This window comes from Electrona antarctica (assembly GCF_951216825.1).
Source record: "Electrona antarctica genome assembly, chromosome: 2".
Lineage (NCBI taxonomy): Eukaryota > Metazoa > Chordata > Actinopteri > Myctophiformes > Myctophidae > Electrona > Electrona antarctica.
The window spans coordinates 24,513,923-24,537,631 of NC_136807.1; the positions used below are offsets into that span (position 1 = coordinate 24,513,923).

Genomic DNA, 23,709 nt, shown 5'->3' on the forward strand with positions numbered 1-23,709 from the left:
AGGTCCAGGAGTATCCAATACTTCACAAGCAGCTTTGCTGAAATAAAAGAAAAGCAGGACTGGATCTATAATGAAATACGAATCATTCTCAATTTCCTCGGTTTCATATAGGCCTATCCATTAGTTGATTTAACTCTGAGAGTGTGCAAATGTTCTATTTGTACACTCGAGTCACACACCCGCTTGTGTCCATTTGTACACTCTCAGAGTTACAGACCCATAATTGTCCATTTGGTTCCATTTGTACACTCAGTTAGACCTGTAAGGGTCCATTTGGGTCCACTTGTACACGCTGAGAGTTACTAATATCTAAAGACCAATTCCGCTAACAACACCACTGCCCTAAACATAGTAGTGTTGTTGTTAGTATGAATAAACACAGAGGCACCCAGGAGGAAGTGTACTAAGAATTAAGGGGAGGAGCCAAACTGAGTTCCTTGTTCTACACCAAGGATAGTCTAAGAAGGATGAGACGCGAAGACCGTACGGGCGACGCCATGTTGCTTTGGAAGGAAAGAAACATGCGCAGTTGAGACCAAGGAAGCTGAACACGGAAGTGTTGGCTGCATATAGCCCATTGCGCATGTTTCTTTCCTTCCAAAGCAACATGGCGTCGCCCGTACGGTCTTCGCGTCTTATCCTTCTTAGACTATCCTTGTTCTACACAAGGAAGCTCTGAGAAGGAAGTGAAGTGGTCACGTGACTGGGACATGACACTTTCATGGACACTTTCATGGGCGCCAAACTACCCGGAAGTTTGGCAGAATGCACTGGAGTCAATGAGAGCTCAGTGACCAGCTCATGAACAAACATTATTTATGAACAATTGAGACCTTTTGTAAAGTAATCACTTCTGGAAAATAACAGAAGACATGTAACACATTATTGTCTGCTGTGTTGTTATTCGATGTGTACACTGTGTAATTTTGTATAGAGGTATGGTATCTAAAGAGCACAAAGTACCTTTCTGAACGCACCAAGTATCGTGAGACTTCCCACCGTTTCCTGTCTGGCAGCCAAATCTCGCGATACTTCGGAGCCAGAAACGATACCTGCTGCTGTTTAGATCCTCAGATAAAATTATATACTGTGCACTCTGTGCACATCGAAAAGTAAGTGATTAGAAAACAACCTGTGATATGTCTTCTGTTATTTTCCAGAAGTGATTACTTTACAAAAGGTCTCAATTGTTCATAAATAATGTTTGTTATGAGCTGGTCCAGCCGGCTCCATTCACTGCCGCTCCATTCACTGCCATGTATTCATTGCACTTCCGGTGTGAGTTTGGCTCCCATGAAAGTGTCATGGCGCAGCCCAGTCACGTGACCACGTCCCTTCCTTCTCAGAGCTTCCTTGGTTCTACACACAAAAAGGAGGTTGTGCGCCAGAGGCAAAAACAAAGGAAAGGTTCCCAGATTGCAGAGTTACATACCCATGAGGCTGCATTTGGACCCCTTGGTGGTCCCCGAGCCTCACGTTGAGAACCACTGGCACAAGTAACAAATCAGAGGGAAAACTGTGACATCCAATCAGACAGTCTCGTTAAATGACAACTTATGTACAAAGTCTTCTTCATTAAACCATTGCAGTCCTTCATCAATCATTCATGTACAGTAGCATATCTGCTGTCATTGAAACCTAATTACTGTATACATTGTTGAGCGGAGTTCCCTGGGGCTCTCTACTAGTTTTTCTGTTTTCGCTCTACATTATGCAAGTGCATTTTGAGCTTGTCTGCTATTTTCTTGTAAAAGCTTTCCCCACCATCTAATGGCAGACCTCTTCTGGTTCTGGCCTTTAAGAGTCCATGTATACACTTTGAGAGTTGCATTGATCACTTCAAGCATTTTATATTCATTGCTCCTCACCAATGCTCATTATAAGATGGTAATTCTTTTTTACTATTAGGTCCGTGTGTGTGGAGAGTTTGGAAACATGCCTACCAGTCACATCATAGGTGTACTTCAAAGTACTACTCGCCACCTAGCTATTTTTGGCTAACCTTACCCCCAGAATAGGGATGTTGGTGATTTAAGGGGTTAACAAAAGTGTCATTTTAAGTTTTAAGCATATTTTGATTATCGCGATAATATTGTTAATCACAACCGATTTTGCTACAATAATCGTGACATCAGTCATTTTCATATCATCTGATCACTAGACCACCAGGACCAAGCTGCTGGTGGTCCCCAGGGCCAAGCACTGAACCCGGGGCGATCAAAAGGGCTTTTTCTGGCTTGCTAGTTGCTACCAACATCCATTATCCATGAAGCCCCCCAACCTCCAAAACCACTCTCAAAACCCACGCATTTTCAACATTGCTTTTCCCAGCTAACTACTGTTCCAATGTTTTTTTTTTATAGATTTTACTCTATAGACACAGACTATAACCTATATAACTTTTTTTTGGTGTATTTTTCCTAATAAAGCTGATTTTATTTTTCTCCTCCCACCATGAAAAGCATCTTTGGATACTTAGAAAATCTGAGATATCATCATCATCTGAGATATCAGCAGCAGCATTATTATATCAGTAGGTAGGTTTGATCATTTCAAACAATATTTCAAACTTTTTCTTTTGTTTGCTAGAACAATGTTAACTTTCCAGGAAGAAAATTAGCTTTTAATCACAATTGACGATGTCACTCATAGGCAGGTGCAGGTTTGTGAACTGTCCACAGCCCACAAATGAAAGACAGAAATGGTGCCATCTCAGTAATAATGAGCATTAGTGAGGGCCAATTACATGAAGATAAGGCTGAAAATGGGTTCAGTGCTACTTCAATTTCTGCGCCATGTATGGCACTCAGTCTCGGAGCAGTCCCAGCTTCTTGAGTGCCTCGCGGCGGTCCTCTCCGTTCTTGGCCCGTGGGCAGATGACAACACTGATGCCATGGGAGCGGGGCAGCTTCTGGAGGTCTCCGGCGAGGTGGGGGTGTAGGTGGGCGGCCGGCAGGGACTCCTGGTATCCCCCCTGAGCCTCTGAGAAGTCCTTCCCACTGCCGAGGGAGGCGGGGCGCGCCCGAGTGTTCCGAACCTCGCTCAGGCAGCGCTGGGCGTTGGTTGCACCACCGCCGGTAGACTCAGACTTTTGGCTAGCCATGTAGCCACTAAGACCCATGCCCGAGCACTCCAGCGTGGCAGATTTGTTCTTGGGTGAAGCGGGAGGAACGACGGGGACTTGAGCGTCACTTCCAGCGTAGTCTGTGGGTGGAACCAGATGTTCAACGGTGTCGCTGAAAGCGACGGGGGCCGGAAGGATGTTGGTATCCCGGACTGCAGAGGAATCCGCCAAAGATGCTTCCACTGTCGGGGGTGGAACGGTCCCTGGCACCTGAGATGGGACCGGAACCGAGGCAGGTGGTGGGTTTATCGTCGGGACAGGAAGTGGAGATGGCCTGGAGGTGGGGACATGAGGAGGGCTCAGAGGAGCGCTAGGTGCCGCCCAGGATCTCCTGGAGCCACGGGAGAGGTTGTTGGGGCTCAGGACAGGGGGGCCCGGGACTCTCTCCTCACTCTTTAGAAGGCCCAGCTTCCGGAGGGCCTCCATACGAACCCTCTGTGGGTCAAGTATCAACCTGTCACTGGAAGAGGAGACAGGGTGGGCCGGGGTCCCATTGGAGCCTGGGGGCTTGTGGGACTTGAGGATTATGTTGGAGGGCAGCTTCTTGGGTCTGGGGGCCACAGCGGGTGGGCTTTTGATCTCCACTGCCTCGAGAGGAGGGCTGGGCTGTGGCATCTCAGGAAGAGACGATGGTGCATGGCCGCTGACAGGAACTTCAACAGGAGGTTTGGAGGGAGGATCTAGAGATACAGGAGAAGTCACAGGAGAAGGTGTCTTCGCGGCTTGCCTGCCCAGGTCCTCCATGTCAGTGGGCGTGATCGAGCTTCTCTGCGACGTCCCTACAGAATCAAGAAGCTCCTGGTCCGTCTGGTGCTCCGGCTCCGGCTGAGGCGTGGTGGACTCGTCCCTGAAGTCTGACGGAGGAGGGATCAGATCCAGGTCAATCTCAGAAGAGTGGTCACCAGGTTGCGCATCTTTCTCTGTACCCTCATCTCTGTCTACGACACTGGTGTCTGAGTCCGACGTGGTGGATGTAGCAGCCGGTGAAGGGGTTCTGGTATCAGTGGCTGGATCTGCATCTTGAGTCTGGAGTTCTGGGGACGTCTGCTCTGTTGTTGGAGCCGTTGTTGGAGCGTTTGCATCATCAGCGTCTGCGGAGGTCTGTGGATCTGCGTGGTCGTGGGGAGGAGCTTGGTGTTGAGCACTGTGTTCGATGGATAATGCAGCACTTGTAGGTTCTGTTGGCTCCTCAGGCGTTTCGGGTTCGGCAATGTCCGTCGAGGCCCTTTCTGGGAGACTGTTAGCCAGGAGGAATGGTGTTGGAACGCCACCACTGAGGAAGGACTTCTGGTCCCTGCCGGTTTCATCGTGTTGGAAACCCTGGGCATCTGAGAACAAAGACACCAGTCAGGTTTTTATTGATAGGGGACATTTTCTTATTCACTTAAGCACTATATACTTATTTGTACGACAAATAGCGGAAATGGCTCACAACACATTGCATCGCATCATGGGCTCAGCGCAGATCATTTTCAAATATGTTCGATATTTATCTTGATTACAACACAGAAAACTCTTATCTCCATATTTTAACTTAAAAATAAGTAAATAACGCCCTCACACATCAAAAGTAGCAGTTGACAGTCTTCACAGTCACGCAAATGTATCCTAATATAAATAAAAAATAATCCAAGCCTATATAGCTTGCTGCTTATCAGAAATGAAAATTCAAAAATAAAATGTAAAGATATTTTAAAATAAATCTTCAGGAATGGAAATGACGAACCGATGACCGCTTCCTTTCTCGGCTTTCGGGAGATGTAGTTCCAGACTAGCATTCAGACATTGTGAAATAGTTGTCTGGCTGCGTGAGACTACATTTAACCTAAAAGAAAATCAGGTCTTTTATTCATAATGCCTTCCTCTACCTCTACCACTAATAGACACTTGTTTTCCTTCTGCAACCGAACATTCGTTCATTCATTTAAAACTGGCTCCCCCACGCCATTACAGACGGAACAATAAAAATAGTATTTTTACATTAAGTCCAATTGGTTCCATTTGTACACTCTCAGAGTTATTGAAATTAAGAAGTTTGACAAACACTGATTTATGTTCCCCGGGTTCCATGTTCCGTGCTTACAACCCTAACCCAGGGAGCATAGAACCTGGGGAAAATAGAACCTAGGGAACATGGAACCCCGGGAAAATAGAACCTAGGGAACATAGGGATGCCCATTGATATTTACCATGTGTTATGCTGGGTGTTGTTTCAGTGTCACTGGGTACAGACAATTGCTGGGGAGTTGTTTCAATGTCATTGGGTACAGACAGTTGCTGGGGTGTTGTTTCAATGTCACTGGGTATAGACGATTTCTGGGGTGTTGTTTCAATGTCATTGGGTACAGATGACTGCTGGGGTGTTGTTTTAATGTCACTGGGTACAGGTGTTTGCTGGGGTGTTGTTTTAATGTCACTGGGTACAGACTGCTGCTGGGGTGTTGTTTCAATGTCAGTGGGTATAGACGGTTGCTGGGGTGTTGTTTCACCGTGCTGTCCTCCATCCAGCTCGTCATTGGACAGTCCACTGTCCTCTTCCAACTCCAGACTCTCGATGGTCTCCTCCAGGAACATCAGACACGCCCTCTCCTCTGGCGATAGATGCTCCATACTGTCATCACTCTGACACACACACGCACACACACACACACACACACACAAACACACACGCACACGCACATGCACATGCACATGCACGTGAGCTGAGGTTCTCCAAAACAAATGTCATCTCTATCAGGTGGAACACTCAAAAATAGCATATCTGCAAGCTCATAATATGTCGCTTCAAGCTTGCAGATCTTCTATTGTATATACCTTTGTGTGACTCTGTAGTATAATCAAGACAAGTAGGGGGGTAATTTATATTTAAAAAAATCACACCCGTGTGAACTGAGTGGTGCGGTGACGTCTAACCATAGCAACCATGCTCGTTTTTTTGGTGCGAACACGTGTACACGGGTACAAAGCCAGTTGTTGGAGTGGTTTGCACCACTCAAAAAACGTTAAAATATGGAGATAAAACTGATTCTAGGAGGTTTAGAAATCCCCCTTTTCAACAAACTGAGCAACCGAGCACTCCAGAGTGGCAGATTTGTTCTTGGGAGGGGCAGGTGGCTTTTACCTCTTTCTTATTATTAGCCAATTTGGTTAATGTTTGACCAGTTTCTGATTACTTTTGATACAGTAATCAGTTTTTCTCCATTCTTCAGTGACACTGACACACACACAAACACACACACACACACACACACACACACACACACACACACACACACACACACACACACACACACACACACACACACACACACACACACACACACACACACACACACACACACACACACACACACACACACACACACACACACACACACACACACACACACACACACACACACACAGCCCCCCATGGGTAATGTAGTTCAGAACACTCACAAATGCAGAGTTGACGCTGATCACGCTGTCACAACTCCCGGCGCTATCCATATTGCTCAGGGTTTCCATGGCAACGCCGCCTGGCCACGTGTCACTCTTCGGCATCGCCCAAAGGTTCACGGATGGGGGGGCAGGACCAGGGCTTCAGGGGCCCTCTTTGATTGGATGAATATCAGCGTGGACGGGTCTCAACCGTAAACTGTAATAAATGAGAGAAAGACTACAAGTAAATAATATTGAACAATTATCTATGGTTAATTTCTTTTTTTTAAATCACACTTGTGTGAAGTGAGGGACGCCCACTGTGGCTGCCACATGATGTCACGGGGGGGCATTAATTCATTGCAGATCCACTGCTACTATATACGTTATGAGAATGTAGTGTTATATTGTATAAAACAAAACCAGTCACACAATGTATATTGGCTACATGACATCTCATGTCGTCATGTGTGCCCTAATCAAACATTAATAGTCCATAGACTTGGCTGCCATATGACGCAATTTCAAAAGTCATGCGTTGGAGGGGCTAGCGCCCCTCAAAAAAACAAAAAACAACACATGGTCACTTTCTGAGCGTTTCTGTATGTCAAATGATTGATTACAGCTGGATTATTATATAAGCATTGAATGGTTTAGGGCAGTGCTTCGCAACCTTTAGATCTGGGTTTGTGCCTAGAATTAGAACTAAACACGGAGAAATAGCATTCCGTTTTTATGCTCTACATATCTGGAACTTAACTTATTTTAGATTACCGGTATATTTTTTCAAATGTCCTTGTATATTATGTATTTTTTTCTCTGTGGCCTGATTAGAAGTTTCCTTCCTTTTTACTTTATTATAATGACGTTTCTTCGTTTGATGTAAATCACGCTGAATTGCCTCGCTGTTAAAAAGTGTTTCACAAATAAGCGTGTCTTGCCTTGACACATTAACGCTGAGAATGTCATGGTGTCGAATCAGATTACACCCACACCTGCAAGAGAGGAAGCTTTGTTCTCATTTGACAGGAATTCACAAGGATTAAATCTTGTGATATTACTCAGCAGCCACGGACGGTGTAATAATCATTAGAAGTGATATACTGTACTGAGGTTTTGAGACAACTTTTACAGTAGTAGTATAGCCTGGCTCCAGCCCTGAATCACTACCATTTAAATAATATGTCCTGGTGATTCATTGAATAATGAAGTGAAACAAAATTAAATTTCAGACTGAGTGTCAGGCTACAGTAGTAGATCAAGTCTCATGTAATCATTTAGTGCTCTAAATGACGACAGTTTGGCTATAAACAGGGGTCATCAATATGTCTGTATGGACAAAATGTGTCCGTGTCAAGACTTGGCCTCGTCTGTGGCAATTTTGTTGTTACAGTGACACCATTACGATGTTCTTATTTTGATCATAAGACCCAATTACTGAATGTCAAGTCTCAAATGTTTTCAAGGACCCGTATCTCTGAAAGTGTCCAAAAGTAACCAAGGTTGACCCATACGGGTCCAGTTGGTTCCATTTGTACGCTCTGAGTTACAGACCTGCAATGGTCACTTAGGGCTAGGTCTTTGTGTTTGGCTACTCAATTTGTATGTCCAAGGCAAACATTTAATTTTGGTTGACAAAAATGTCCACCACAAGCCAGCATGGTGATGACCCCTGGCTATTTGTACATCGTAAATGTACAAATGCAGCTATTGCAATGCTCTGGATGCATGTCTACTGTTAGCAGTTTAAATAAAAAGTATACTTTGATGATATAAGTGTATTTTGTTTGTAGGGCGCTTAGGTGAGTTTAGGCACGTCCGCAACACATTGTGAGCTTGTTAGGTCTGTTATTAAATGAGGCAGTACTCTAACCTGTTTCATTCTCATTGCTGTGCTGTCATCTGTCATGACACCTGGCTGTTCCCTCCAGGGAACAATAATGCAGCACAATAATAGCATAACCTTAATACTTCTGACACACCTACTCCTGTACGCACCCCACTGACAAATAGACCATAAAACAGCTCGTTAAAAAAAAAGCATGGGACTGTACTGCATTGCTGGTGGGAACCATTATAACCCAGATCTAGTAGTGTACAATCTATAATGTAATATCTCTGATCAAATATTGTGTCCATCATTGATGAGAGGGTGAGATTAAATATTAATCCATATTATGTCACATTTAGTTCCTGTTGTGACTGCTGTGATACAATCTACATTTGATTTCCAAATATTCTGTTTGATTGTTTTAGAGAGGCTGCTAAAAACTTTGATGAGATCATATAGAGTCCTGATCGATATATCCTTTTGGCTGATAATATTGGTGATTATTTGACTGACGACATCGGCGTTGGAAATATTGAATATTTTCATTTAATTTCAACATTGCATCAAAACTCAAGTAATCAGCAAACTATACAAAGAAAATCCCTAACCCTGTAAGAAACAGGCAGAAATTGTGAAAATAGCTTCTGCAAGGCGCTGTGAGTCTGTGCACCATGGTCTAGGACTCTCTAAAAACAGACCCATAAGTGTGTAACCTTCTAGTGGATACCGATGTTGTAATGTTCATTTTAGTCATCCAATGACAAGCAAGCCTCCTTCATGCCTGACCTGTGACTCGTAATATTAAATGACATGTGAATGAGAATATCAATGGTTTAACCTCTTTCATAGTTCATACCTGCATGACAATGCATGACTAATAATATAAATGGTTTAACAAGGCTATCCATGTTGTGTACCAAACACAAGTGAAGTGTTGTGGAAGTGAAACATGACACCTCACATCAAATGTCAGCTAATGTCAGTGCACAGCAGACATGCAGCCAGCCAAGTTGTCAACGTCCTGCCTCTCAACATAATGTTGGTGAAGTGTGAAATTCCAGTATATTATACAGGAATTTAACATAGACTGTTGAAACTTAGTGCCAGAAGTACTACTGCAAGTATTAGGAGTCTGAGTGATGGCGGATGTTGATGCTGAATCTTTGCTGATACAGATTTCAGAGAGTCCTAGATCAGTACTGTACCATAAATAAACACAAATAACTTTTTTTTAAGGAAACTTCAACATATGGAAAATAACGTATAACTTTTAACAAGCATGCAAGTGTAAAATACACATGAACTTTACACTGAACGTTATTTTATAGATTTCTTCTTTTCTACAAGCTTGTAGAGCTGCTGTTTACGACACATCAGCTGCATAAAATTGCCAATAACCATTTTGGGCCTGGGCATGTCTAATCCTGACACTAACCCCAGTCTGAATCTTTTAATATTGTTAACATATCTCTAAAAATCTATTTTCAAACGTAAAACAACAATGTATCTTGTGAGGACCATCAGGAAAACAGTCCTAACAATGTCCATTTCTGAAAGTCTACTATACTCGAGGAGACAATTTACAATTAAAACATGTAGGCATTTAGCAGACGCTCTTAATCCATAGCCATTTACAGTAAGCAAGAACAAAACATGGCATTACATGGTAATACATAATAAATAAGAATAGTCAGAATCATACGTAAGTTAAGAACCTAACAGTGGAATATCTATATAATGAAACTATGCGTATACAACTATACACTATAGAGTGCTATGTCTATATAAAATGCTATAAGTTACATAAATTGAGCGTTTGCATACGCCTGTAAGGTCATCAAGGCTAGGAAAAGTGCTACGGGCGAAAATGGAGTCTAAGAGGAGACATTTGGTCCGACTCCTCACAAGTAAAGTAATACACACACACACACACACACACACACACACACACACACACACACACACACACACACACACACACACACACACACACACACACACACACACACACACACACACACACACACACACACACACACACACACACACACACACACACACACCGCCGTAACCCTGAAAGTGAAAATAGTCAATGTACACGCTCACAACAGTGATGTGAGCTTTTAGATCGACGATTGTTCTTTTGTCGTGCGACACCCGCAAACAGTGGCAACAACAGTGGGATTTCAAGTTGGTTGAGAAGGCATCCATTACCTTCCTTAGCTACACCAGGGCTGGGTTCAATAGCTGATAATTACCGGTCCCTCCCTCTGGGAACAATGGCCTTCAGATGACCTTCAACACCCAGCAATGCACCTGATCCCATCACTCTACACCAGGCGTCTTCAACAGGGGGTCTGCCAAATCTTTGTGTGATTGAACTTTTTTATTGTATTATTTTTTTAAATTATGCATTAACACATTACACAATACATTACGTTGTTCCGAAGTACTAACAGTCCGACAGGCATTAGTCCGACACATGCGTGGCTTGGAATTTATTTCTCAACCATGTCCGGCACGGTGTCGGACAACATTACATTTTATCAATTCAAAAATTGTTACATAGTGCCGCATTAAGCTCCATTTCACAAATGTGAGAATTACCGATCTACAAGCTCACAACACATTACTTACTTAATGCGGGGAAAATTTGTACCTCTCAAATATAGTAATGTATTACATGGCTTGGTTGAATGCTTGATTCTGATTGGTCAATCGCTGAATTCAGTAGTCTGTTATTTCTGGATAATTAATGACCACTCCGCTCTATAACAGACCGATGCCTAATCAAGCCCTCGGAGCACCTGCAGCTCCCCGCTTGATTTACTGCTGTTTCCAACATGACAGCCAAGTATTGTAAACACACAATGTATTTTACAGCTAAACATTGCTCTCAATTTCTTTTTTTTAAACATTTGCGAGGAATCAATCAAGAATGTTCTGATAAGGCGCTCAGGTGGTGGCACAGTCGGTGTTAATCCATGCCCACAACACAGAGGTTTGAATCCGGCATTGTCAGGCACCACACAAATGTATGTGTGGCGAGAAAAATTGGCCACTAAAAAAAAAAAAAAAAAAAAAGATAACCAGTGAGTATAGATAGTCCTGGACCTGATCACAATATTACTCCACTACAAGTAAAGAAAGTAGCTCTTTTATTTTTTTTGTAATTTGTACAACTGCTACACTTTGTACAAAAAAAAACTAAAACTAAAAAAACTAAAACTTAAATATTCAAAAGAGCATGCTTTTAAAAATAGCATTTTTTGAGTGGTGTAAACCACTCCTACAACTGGCTTTGTTAGTCTGTGCAGAAAAAATGAGCATGGTTGCTATGTTCACCCTGTTCACCCGGGTGTGATTTCATTACGTCAGACATGATTTCATTACGTCAGACAGGCTATATAAGACCTTACACCACTCAGTTCACGGGTGTGATTTTTTATTTTTTATATATCAATTCAAAGACTTTCCAGAAATATTCAAAACATGAATAATAGTCAATAATAGTAGAGCTCATAAGTCATAACTGTTTCCTTCGTAGAAATGTAGTGGATTCAAATGTACAATTTGTATTTGTCTTTCAAATGATAGTAGAGTGAAAGTATAAAAAACTAAAGTATCCAAACATACAAATATTCAAGTAGGCCTAAAGTAGCCTAAAAGCCGTCCACCGACTTGGCACTAGGCCTACAGGCAAATCCCAGAATCAAGAATGTAGTGATAAGGGACGTTTCAATTAACATGGGCACAGTGTGAAAACCGGACAGGCACATCCAGGAATAGATGTGGCCTGGCTCCAATGAGAGTCTATAAAAGGCTCCATGAGAGTCTATAAAAGACTCCATTGTGAGTGTCCAGAGTGAAAAAAGTAAAAATATGTGTCAGAGAGGCCAGTGAGACAGAAGAGGTTTAATGATTAACAGTAAACAAAGGTTGGCTTTGAAACCATGAATGCTGTGCAAATATTACATCGATTAATGTTTAGCTTGGCACTCTGTTAGACCATCTAATAAGAATGCTATTGGCAATAGTTCATGCACTATAATATTTGCGACCGTGCACTGTGATGCCATGATGGTGCTAATCTATTCATCCACTACCCCATGGCCTACAGTAAATGTTACATGATTAGTTTATTGCACATAATTTAGGCAATTAGCAGACACTTATCCAGACTAGCGTGATTTACAATAAAATTAATCACATAGGCCTACTGTATATGCACAGAGACAGTGTGCCTATAGGATCACAGGATTATAGGCCATGTAGTAAGGGCATTTTATCAGGTATTTGACCAATCTGGGAACTAAATCGTTACCAAGAAATGTCTTTACCAATGTGTTTCTAAAGGTGTCTAATAACATGCACTAAAAGTTTGAAATTCAACTCCCGTGGGAAAATTGAGTTATTAGCATAATATGTGACCATACCCATAACATCCTATATAAGGCAAAAAAGTCCAAATTTCATCATTCTTTAAGTAGCATGTGACATATGAAACTAGGGTGATTTCATGATTCTGAATCCAAGCATTAGTTTTGCACAAAAAACACTCCTTGGGCTAAATTAGGCCATATCCAGTTGACCAAATGTGCTGACCTCATCACGTTTGTGTGGCCGTTTTCCTCCCAAGGAGTGTTTTTTGTGCAAAACTAATGCTTGGAATGGATTCAGAATCATGAAATGACCCTAGTTTCATATGTCACATACTACTTAAAGAATGATGAAATTTGGACTTTTTTGCCTTATATAGGATGTTATGGGTATGGTCACATATTATGCTAATAACTGAATTTTCCCACGGGAGTTGAATTTCAAACTTTTAGTACATGTTATTAGACACCTTTAGAAACACATTGGTGAAGAAATTTCTTGGTAACGATTTAGTTCCCAGATTTTCATAGATTTCTCTTACTAATGCAAGCATAAAAGGTTTAATTTTTTTTTATAGCGGCTACACCTAGCCTAGCTATATTGTTTATATAGTCTAAACTTTAGACTGAGTTTTAGACTAATCAATTATGCTAAAATAATTGGCTACATTGAAACCATATGCTGCGGGTTGTCTGCTTCGGCAGTAGCCTACTTTTTTCCAGAAAAAAACAAGGCTAAGAAAAACATTCAACCTTTTTCCCTTCATTTCAACCCGTTTTATAAGTATCATTCATTAGATACCCTTTTGATCTAGCTCTGGTCTCTAATACCGTTGCAACGGCATTATAGAGCTGGACCAGAGCCACTTTTGATCATGCTTTTTTTATCGGGTACGTACCAACTATCATAGTAGCCTAATCTCTCAAAACCGTTTCAGCAGCTGAATAATCTTCTGTTCTGGGAACTAATTAAAAATGGTCTCGTCCCCCCGTCCCGGTCGCCGGACCCGGCGTTGGTAACAGTGTAATACCCTGCATTTCACAAGTTGTTAAGGAGAAACCACAACAACATGACAGCAACAGGTGCGACAGATCATGTCACCTAACTTTTCAGTTCCTCCATCCATACAATATGCAAAATCACTGAACAGACAGACAGACCACATTAAACTTACCAGGGAAGACTTCAGAAGCAGGTGTTTGTTGTTATTCCGCAGCAAAAAGTAAAAATGTCCATGAAAGGTTTTCATGGGCATTTTGTTTTCATTGAAAACAAAATGTTCTGATTTCAGAACTCAGTCCACAGAAGCTCCCATGCATACTGTATCTGTCTGTCAGTCTATCATTCTGTCTGTCTCTATATCTGATGTCCGTCTGTTTGCCTCTCTGTGACTGTGTGTCAGTGTGTCATAGGGGTGTGTGTCCGTGATCAGCAGGTGAAAAACCAGCTACAGGTGAGATCCAGATCTGTCCAATCAGAGACCAGCTGATCCTCCCATTCCTTGGGAGAACCAATCAACTCCGGTACAGTAGGCGGGCTCTAGAACACTGAGCTGCAAATAGAAATATTCAGGCTTCAGAAATTCAGATTAAACACTAATGCATTTACTATATGACCAGCCAAAATATGAATTCAATTACGTTTTTAGCGTACATTTTAGGACTAGCCTATATGGTAGCCTGCAGTGTACTGCAATGACAGTATATAACACACCAGTGTCACTGACAAGCAAACCACAAACTACAGACTGGCAGCCAAGTAGCCTAGCATCCTACTAGCCTACATGTAGGCAGCAAGATGGTACCCAAATAAGCCAAAATCCTACCAAACGCGTCACTATGCCCTCCCCCTATAGGCTGTACTTGGTGCATCTACTAATAAATGCACCAGGTCTCCATATGTAAAGTGTGTAAGTCTGCAATCCACCTAACTAACTCAAGAACCGTTTGCCCCGTCGACTTCAAATTTGACACACACGTTCCACGTCGTACACCACCACAGGGAGTGCAGTGCCCGGGGTCGAGTCCGTCGGATACACCATTGTCCAGAACACAAAAGCCCAGTGGCGTGCACAGATAGACACTAGCACCCCCTGCCCTTTTCCCTAAATGTGCCCTCTTTTTTTTCGTACAGTGTACACTGTACAGTATGTGGACCATGGTGACATTGATCAATTCTTCATCAAAAGCTTCTAATATATCATTTAGGCCCCAAAATCTATAAATCTCACAGGCAACCGGCCGGTTCCACGCGCTGCACAAGGTGCCCTTTTTTCACTTGAGCACCTGCCCCTGTGCACGCCACTGCAAAAGCCTCTCCCCGGGCTCTGGACCTGATCACCTATATCTATATGGAGCTGGCCTGTTCTGACATCACAAGTTCACTTCATATTTGGGCATGCCTGACACAGAACTCCATAGGCCTATATAGGAATAAAAGGACAAAGAGAGACAGATACAGAAATCTCCATGTGCATAAAAGGGACACCGACAGATGGGTGGAACGGGTACTCTGACACGGGTATAGCCGGGTGGGGCATGCCCAGGCTGTCGACAGGGCCCCTGCCAAGGCTCTGGACAGCCCTGCCCAAATTAGTCAATTGATCACACCTGATCACCCTTAGATCTCCATATATGGAGCTGGCCTGTTCTGACATCACAATGATGTTCTGACATCTGCATATTTGGGCATGGCTGACAAAGAACTCCATATATGGGCATAAAAGGGACACAGACATAACTGGGTGGGGCATGCATTTCCAACTTTCATAGTTCCAAGTAGGCCAGTGCCCAACGGTAGTGCTGTAGTCTATGTAAATAACCTAATCACCAATCTTATATTGTAAGGAGCAACGACAATAGTTAGCCTATAGGAAATATACAGCTTAGAAACAGACTCACAAGTCACAAGTTAACCACTTCAAAACATAGAAAAGATAGAATTTTAATTACATTTGGCTATACTGAAACAAATAGTCTATAAAGTACAAAGGCATTAAAATACCATAATTATTATTTATTATCATTCATTCATACACTTTTGATTTAATTTGTGGTGAAAAGCTTGATGCCATAACTATATAATGCTCAGTTCAAATAAAATTACACCTGTGTGAAGTGAGCGTTTCAACTACTATACATGAATTGCTATAGTTACTGTATACTGTGCTCTGTACTGTACTTTGATTATTTTTGGAAGAAATCTTTGAGAAATGACAGAGTTACCGTGTGTGGGTCCCCGGAACATCCAGACCCCCATGAACACGCCCGGGGAGCTGGCCCTGTTCCGGCGAGCCTTCCCGCGTCCGAAACGGTCGAGGAATGACAGAGTTACCGTGTTGCAGCTTTCCGTGCTCGGACACGTATAGGGACACACATAGCTACGTAATGGCACCGCTCAAAAATATGTTTATCTAATCAAAAAAATCACACCCGTGTGAAGTGAGGGGCGCTAATATATTAAGGTCTAACTCATGTTGATTAGGTGATGTAATGTTGATGTAAAACAAACGGTGCCAACACAAACATTAAACGCCATTAACAATAAAGAGACAATATGACGTAATGAGGCACATTATGAAGTACATTTTCCCTTCATTGTTAATGGCGTTTACAAAACAAACATTGAACTAAAGACAAACATTAAACCTGTGTATAGGAGGGGCTGCCCCTCAAAAATCTGTAGCTATAGTGCCCTCTAGTGGTCACAGTTACATGTTTAGACCAGATATTCTCAGCTCTTTTATTAGCCAAGAATTTCTGAAAGTTTGTAAATTCTTTAAAAACAATAGTGAATAGTCTCACCTACTGTATATATTAAAGACATGTACAAAATGGGGACAACAGGTTGGAAGTGATTTATTCCATAGTAGAATAAATCTGATGAAGAATCACAATAAGCAATCATTCTAATTGTGGCATTTATTAGTTGTACAATTATGAAAAATAATCATAAAAAAAGACTGGAAGCCCAAGATTATTTACAATCTTTTTTTCTTCTTTTTCTTTTTTTAATCTGTTGTGAGGTCCCTATTCTGAGTCGTATATCCTCAGTCCATTGTTTCTTTTTTTTATCACAGGGTATTTTAATAATGATATGTCAAACTTTATAAGACATACAAGTCTTTTTCTCTCTCCACAAATGTGACCCCACCCCAAAAAAAACATACGTACATACATACATATACATATATATAGATATCTATAAAAGCAAAACTCATTCAAGTATCAAAATACAGACTGCTAGATTCATATACAGTTTCAATATTCTCATCATCATATCATCATCATCATCATCATCAGATTCGTCCCAGTTAAGTACCTCTACCCCCCATGCTTAGCAATGTGCAAACGCCGGATGGGACCAGGATGGCTGAAGGTGCAAAACCGACACCAATGAGCTGACAGTGTACCGTAGAGCAGCGATTCTCAACCGTCCTGTTCGGCCCCCAAATAATTGTCAAAAAATAATAATATTTGTATGATAATCTAACATCAATGTAAAAAGAAAAACAATACTCACGTAATAAAAAAATAAAAATAAACGTGAATTTTAGTTGTGATCGTGGAAACGATAAATAGGAACTTAAAGTTACATTGATGCAAGCCCAGAACGTAGCTCTCAAAATGGAGTATGGACGCAGGGTCCACCCATGTTAAGTGGTCAGATGGGTGGACCGAGATTTTCGAAGGTGGGACCTGATCCAGAAAACAAAGGCCTGAGAACCACTGCCCTTATAGAGTTATACCATACTGACCCCATAAAATGTACCATAATTAAACAAGAGTTCTCATCGTAATGACCAGACTATGTACCCACATACACATCATCAGCTGACTAAAAGAGTACCACTAAAGCCCGATTAATACCTCGTCGTACGCCGAAGATATAGCAGATCTACAAACTAACAAGCCAACTGGTAGCCCAGAACTAGACGGAAATAGAATCCGTGCGTAAGGAACAACACATGCTCTCCTTTCGATGTTGGGAGGTGATATAACTTAGGCTCTATGTACAGCATCCATATTGGAAAGAAATTGGGCCTCTTCCTTGCTCGTTACCAACAATACTAATAAGACTCTGTTCCATTCTGGTCAAACAGAGTCAGGGTGCTGATATTGTGCATGTTGGCTCACTGGAAACACTCTGCTACACCAGTAGGTCTCAAAGTATGGTCCAGGGACCATCATGGTTCCCTGAGGGGGTTCCAAATGGCCCCTTACGGATGTGTAACTCTGCTACACTAAACATAACAGAACCTTTATTAGTATCATTGGTAACGCCTGTGAAGTAAGTTAAGAAGAGGCCCCATTTCTTTCCAATATGGCTGCTGTGCAGAGCCTATATTGACATTATTCAGAACTTCTGAGTGATGTCCCAGGATAGGGGGACTCTAAAGAGCCATCTGAGCAGCCTTCTGCTGGGTGAAGCCGTAATATGCCATTTCTCTGAATGAACAACTCCCCCCTTTACCTACTGTGATTACCTAACAAGACAGCTTGTAGATCGGCTATTTTCGGGGCACGCGAGTCCATCGTGGGAGGAAGTATAAAACTCAGGCATAAATGTCAACATACTGGTAGATATATAGAATCATGCTGTGTTCTATTAGCTCAGCAGCTAAAAAAGAAAATCTACTATAATCTGATTGGCCTGCATAGCAGGTTTGGCAAGTACATCATCGGTCTAGAGATTAACTGCACACAACAAAAATGAAGTAGTTTTGGTGAAGGAAGAGAATTAGTTAATCCTACACCTGATTCAATTCCAGCATTTAAAACAAATTAAAACATACAAGAAAACAACATTTTCAAAAATCAAATAAAAAAAACCCCACCAAAAGTGGTCTCTGTGTAGTGTCACATTTCTGTGGCCCCCCTCCCTCCCGATCAGCCCTCATTAACAACCCACACTGACCATCACAGTTGTAAAATGCGGATTAAAGAGATGCTTTATCATGTTTGTAGTACCAGAGATTATAATGAAGCCAGCCGAGGCTGCTTTATCGTTGCTGTCGGGCAGAAACCTCTCATCTTCAAATTCTAACTTTTGTGTTGTTTTCTTTGTAGATTAACACCCTACTTGATGACGCCACAGCATCACACGGAAGTAGCAAATGCACAAGCTCACTTCTGAAAGGTAACAGTTGTGGACATAATGAGGTTTCCAGCAGACAGAGACGATATCTTCCATCGGACAGAATATAAAACGTGAGTTTTAGTGTCGGGTACGAGAAAAGAAAACCCCTTTCTGACACATACTGTGGAACTGTTAAGAGGCAATAATCACTGTCTCATGGAATGGATACATACTATAGTTGCATGACACACTCATGCAAAAACAACAAAACAAAACAACTAATGAATCCTTTAAAAAGACACTAGATGTCTGCATTGTTGAACATTGATCATCACATTGTTTGCAGTGGCATGGAAGCTGAAAAAGGTGTGTGTGTGCGTGCGTGTGCTCGCGTGTATTTAGAGTTCAAGGGGTTAAGGGTTAGAGTTATGCCTGATCCATACGTACCTGCAGTCGTGCACTGGTGTCGTGCAATGATACAACAGCCCCTGTGCTATTTTCGTTGCATGACACCGGCATGAAACTGAATAAAACTCAAGGTTAAAAACAGTAACCAAAAAAAGCTCGGAAAAAGGCATTTAGAAAATTACCATCCTAAGAATTTGATACCCACACAAGTATAGCAATACAAACGTGTGTGTGTGTGCGTGCGTGCGTGTGAGAGAGAGTGTTTAAGATGGATGGACTAGATACGATGCAGGACAGGACAGAGACCAGCAGAGGTCTCCAGAGCTCTGCATCCTTCCTCGTGGTCATGTGACATGATGATGCGTACAGTAGGTGACCATCATGGCCGCCCTGTCCTCTCACAGCGCTGGGAGTTTTTTGTTTTTGTTTTGGCCACAGTGTCGCTCAGCTACAGGGGGAGAGGAGGCACACAGACACACAGGCACACAGACCATGGAGTTAAAAAAGAAACACTTGGTAACACTTTACTTAACCCATTAAAACATGAGGCCGATTCCACAAATGCCTTCTAAAGTAGTTCTCGCACTTTCAAGATTTTTCACGCTAAACGCTAAAATCTAAAATGACACAGATTCTGTCCTGGTCTTAATGGGTTAAAGGTCAGGTCTATAATGCATTAGAATTGCATTTATAATGCATTATAATTAGGGATGTCCCGATCAGGTTTTTTTTGCTTCCGATCCGATTTCGATCATTTGAGTATCTGTAGATAGTAGATACAGATTTTTCCCGATCCGGTATTTATATTTTTAGAGAACGCTTATGCAATATGACAGTAGTACAATATCCAGTCTAATATCATGATATGGATATAATATTGATACTAGGGATGTCCCGATCAGGTTTGTTTTTACTCCCGATGATCCGTTTCCGATTCTTTGAAAATTACGTTATATTTATAGGTTGTCGTACATAATTATAAACATTTATAACGAGTCTTATAATGCCTTATAATTGCATTATAATTAGGGTTGTCCCGATCCGATCACGTGAGCGGAAGTCAGGGCCGACTTCCGATCACGTGATCGGAAAGTGTAATTGTAAACATTCATAACAAGCGATAAACAATAAATGTATTATAATTCACTACGATACATTAGAAATATAGACCCAACCTTAATATAAAGTCTTACCAAATGCTTCATACACAAACTGGTTGAACAAAACGGCCATGAATGCCAAAGTGATGTTTTTTGTTTGTTTTCTTTTTGTTATTTTTTCCCAGCAGGTAATATTTAACTTAACTGCCATAACTTAACTGCCATAAGTTAAATATTGCCTTGGTAGAGGTCAACAAAAAGGCTTTGATAATAACGATGCACACACACACAAGGCATTTGTTGTGGGAAGAAAAAGTAAGAAGAGAAATGAAAGAGAAGATGCAAAGATTATATATCACTCCGCTGACAGTACAGTACACTGCAGGACGATTATATACCACTCCGCTGACAGTACAGTACACTGCAGGACGATTCAAGGTGTTCGCTTCTCTGACAGACAGCCACAGAGGAGCTCAGTCTGCTTTCCAAGGACCTCCAGATTATTTGTGCACCGTTGACCATATAAACATGGCGGCCATTTTGCTCTGAGCAGTGATTCTCAAACGTTTCAGGCAGCGAACCCCAAAGAAATCATATATTTGAACTGAGAAGGACTGAGAAGGCGTTACATTTTGTTTGACTTGGTTCCACAGATAAATATTGTGAATATTAACAGATCTACAAGCTTGTAGATTGGCTATTTTCAATATCTTTGCTCTTTCATAGATTGACTATTTGACAATTTGGCCAATGTTGACCATATCTTATAGTATAGTTTGATCATGATCATGATCTAGATCAACTATTTTTTAAATGCTTTTAAAAACTGTAAAATGTTTGTCTTCTACAGTATATTATAGCAGAGACACAAAAAAAATGCAAAATGGCCACCATAGGAATATGGTCAATTCTATTCCCTCAGTGATGCTAACATCATTAGCTCCAAACAAAGATGTGATGCTAATATCATTAGCTCCAAACAGACTGGTATCACAGTGGTAGAATCTTACTGTAGTGGTCGTGGCTCAGAGCCTCTGCCTGATGAGCAAAAACCCTCTCCCGGCCAAGGAGGGAGATATCTTAGGCCTGTGTATTTTAGGCTAGTCTTTAAGATGTTTTGCGCTTAGTGTCCATTCCTTTGTGGGAAATCTGGGTTTGAATCCCAGGCGTGACCATTAGCGCCCGCTTTGGCAGCTTGACTTAGTACGGAGAGGCCAGTGAAGAACAGCGAGTATTATGCCTTCCCACACGCTATGAATCCTCTGTCAACTGTAGCCAGCCAGCAGGGGGACTTCTGTGTTTTTACAGTTTGGGCCTGGTTCACGTTTTTTGGCGTTTTCCCTGTATTGATGATTGATGTCCAGCTGATGCATAGAGCAACGGCATCGTTTCTTTTTTTCATTCTTTTTTTCCTCCGCCCGTTCGGGCTACAGGTCTTGCGGTGGATTCTCTGCTACGGTGTAGTCCTATTTTTTAGGAAGTCCAGAGATTGGAACGGGAAAAAAACCCTCTCAGAGTGGCCATCGCCTAACGGAATAGAACAGGGGGGAAAAAGCACCAGAAGAAGAAGAACGTTTGACTAAATGTGAGTCAGTCACATGAACACAGTGGAGGACGGGGAGGGGACGGACCATCCTGGGATTGGATGAACCGGTCAGCAGGGAATAGGCTCTATGCACAGGCCCCTCCCCATTGGATGAACCGGTCAGCAGGGAATAGGCTCTATGCACAGGCCCCTCCCTACTACCTTCACAGGTCATAGGCTCTATGCACAGGCCCCTCCCTACTACCTTCACAGGTCAGCAGGGAATAGGCTCTATGCACAGGCCCCTCCCTACTACCTTCACAGGTCAGCAGGGAATAGGCTCTATGCACAGGCCCCTCCCTACTACCTTCACAGGTCATAGCAATTATTCTGTTTAAGGCTCTGTTCCATTTATTGTGGCACAATGGTTCTCAAAGTTTGTATTTATTTATTTATTTTATTTCAAGGACCCCCATAACTCTGAGTGTACAAATGGAACCAAATGGACCCTTACAGGTCCATTTGGTTCCATTTGTACACTCTCAGAGTTACACACCTGTATGTGCGGGCCATTTGGAACTCACTCAAGGACACTTTGAGGCCCACTGGTGTAGCACGGTGTTTCCAGTGAGCCAACATGCACAATAGCAGCACCCTGACTCCATTTGACCATGAATGGAACAGAGCCTCAATTACTATCATCAGTAACACAGTAGGAAGAGGCCCAAGTTATTTCCAAAATGGCTGCAGTGCATAGAGCCTACACGGTTAACTTTGAAGGAAGAGTGTTGTGTTGGTAGTTCAATCACACCAGTGAAGGAGAGGGTCCAGATCTCCAATCTAGTCTGTCAGTATGTCAGTCTGGGGACATTCCAGCCAGAGGACACTAGATGCCGGTTTCATCCAAAGTCTCTCATGTTGATAGGAGACAAAACCCCTTTTTTATTGATGGATTTGGTATCCAGGAAACAAAGTTCATGTGGGTTGTTCCACATTATTATTGTCATCTATGGTTTACAGTGTGTTATTGTACAGACTACTATCTAACAGAGCTCACAGAGATTTGGGGGCGTGGCCGAGCAATGGTCTTGCAGGTGTAAACTATCAGTATTGAGTTTGTGAGACAGGAGGTAACAATGGTTAAGTAGCGCAATGCACCATGAACAATGAAGACGGAACATCCAAATGTTGTATTTTCAAGCTACAGTGCCATAAAAACTGCCAAATGAGCCGGTGAAGTTGTAGTTACCGGTAAATCCATGGTGCTTTATCGAGCGTCTACAAACACAAATGGCCCGTCTTGGTGGGAAGGAAGCCGGGCGGGAAGGGTGATATTTGTCACTGCACGTGCTGGGGGTGGAGCCCGTCAGCGGGGAGTGTTGGGCGGGAGGAGTAGGACAGAGGCGCTACGTCCTCCCGGTGGGGGCTCCTTCACTGGTAGGTGAGTCAGTAGGACAGCAGTGACGACACACGGAAATGTGTGTGGGGAGGAATCAATTGGCACCTAACGACAGGACAGGGGGGACATCGACCCAGAGTGTCCGCAGTAAAAGGCACACAGCAGGAAGAGAAGGAGAGGACAGGACAGGACAGGACAGGACGGTGGGAGCTCAGGGAGGCCCATCAGGAAGGTGAGAAGGTAGCAGAGAGTTCCAGTCATCAGAATATGGTGGTTTCATACTTAGTGCTGATAGTGCGTTTGGAGTCCTTGGGATCGGCCAGCCACGTGGCGCTGCCCTGAGACTGACCGTCTGTCTCCTGGTCCACCACGTCCCCCTGCAGCGACACACAGAGGAGACACATTTACATTACCACGTCCCCCTGCACTGACACACAGAGGAGA

General features: G+C 42.5%; 2 protein-coding genes across 7 annotated transcripts in view; both read right to left on the minus strand.

Moving 5' to 3' along the window:
- Nucleotides 1-1,963: 1,963 nt before the first annotated feature.
- Nucleotides 1,964-14,107, minus strand: LOC306942551 (specifically androgen-regulated gene protein). The gene is made up of 4 exons (XM_079528533.1): nt 13,930-14,107; nt 6,563-6,761; nt 5,314-5,746; nt 1,964-4,452 (listed from the first exon to the last, which is right to left on the minus strand). The coding sequence occupies exons 2-4, from the start codon at nt 6,665-6,667 to the stop codon at nt 2,807-2,809; spliced, it is 2,184 nt and encodes a 727-aa protein (XP_079384659.1). The 5' UTR covers nt 6,668-6,761; nt 13,930-14,107; the 3' UTR covers nt 1,964-2,806.
- Nucleotides 14,108-16,657: 2,550 nt separating this feature from the next.
- LOC306942510 (ankyrin repeat and SAM domain-containing protein 1A) overlaps nt 16,658-23,709 on the minus strand; it is a gene marked incomplete at its 3' end in the record, with an annotated part of 115,021 nt that continues 107,969 nt past the window's right edge. For 4 of the 6 annotated variants that reach the window (XM_079528443.1, XM_079528442.1, XM_079528440.1 and 1 more), the window contains one exon: nt 22,209-23,642. In XM_079528443.1, the coding sequence (XP_079384569.1) occupies nt 23,526-23,642 (117 nt within the window). Of the gene's footprint in view, nt 19,690-22,208; nt 23,643-23,709 lie in introns of those variants that run through there. The other 2 variants (XM_079528441.1, XM_079528445.1) reach the window with 2 other exon arrangements.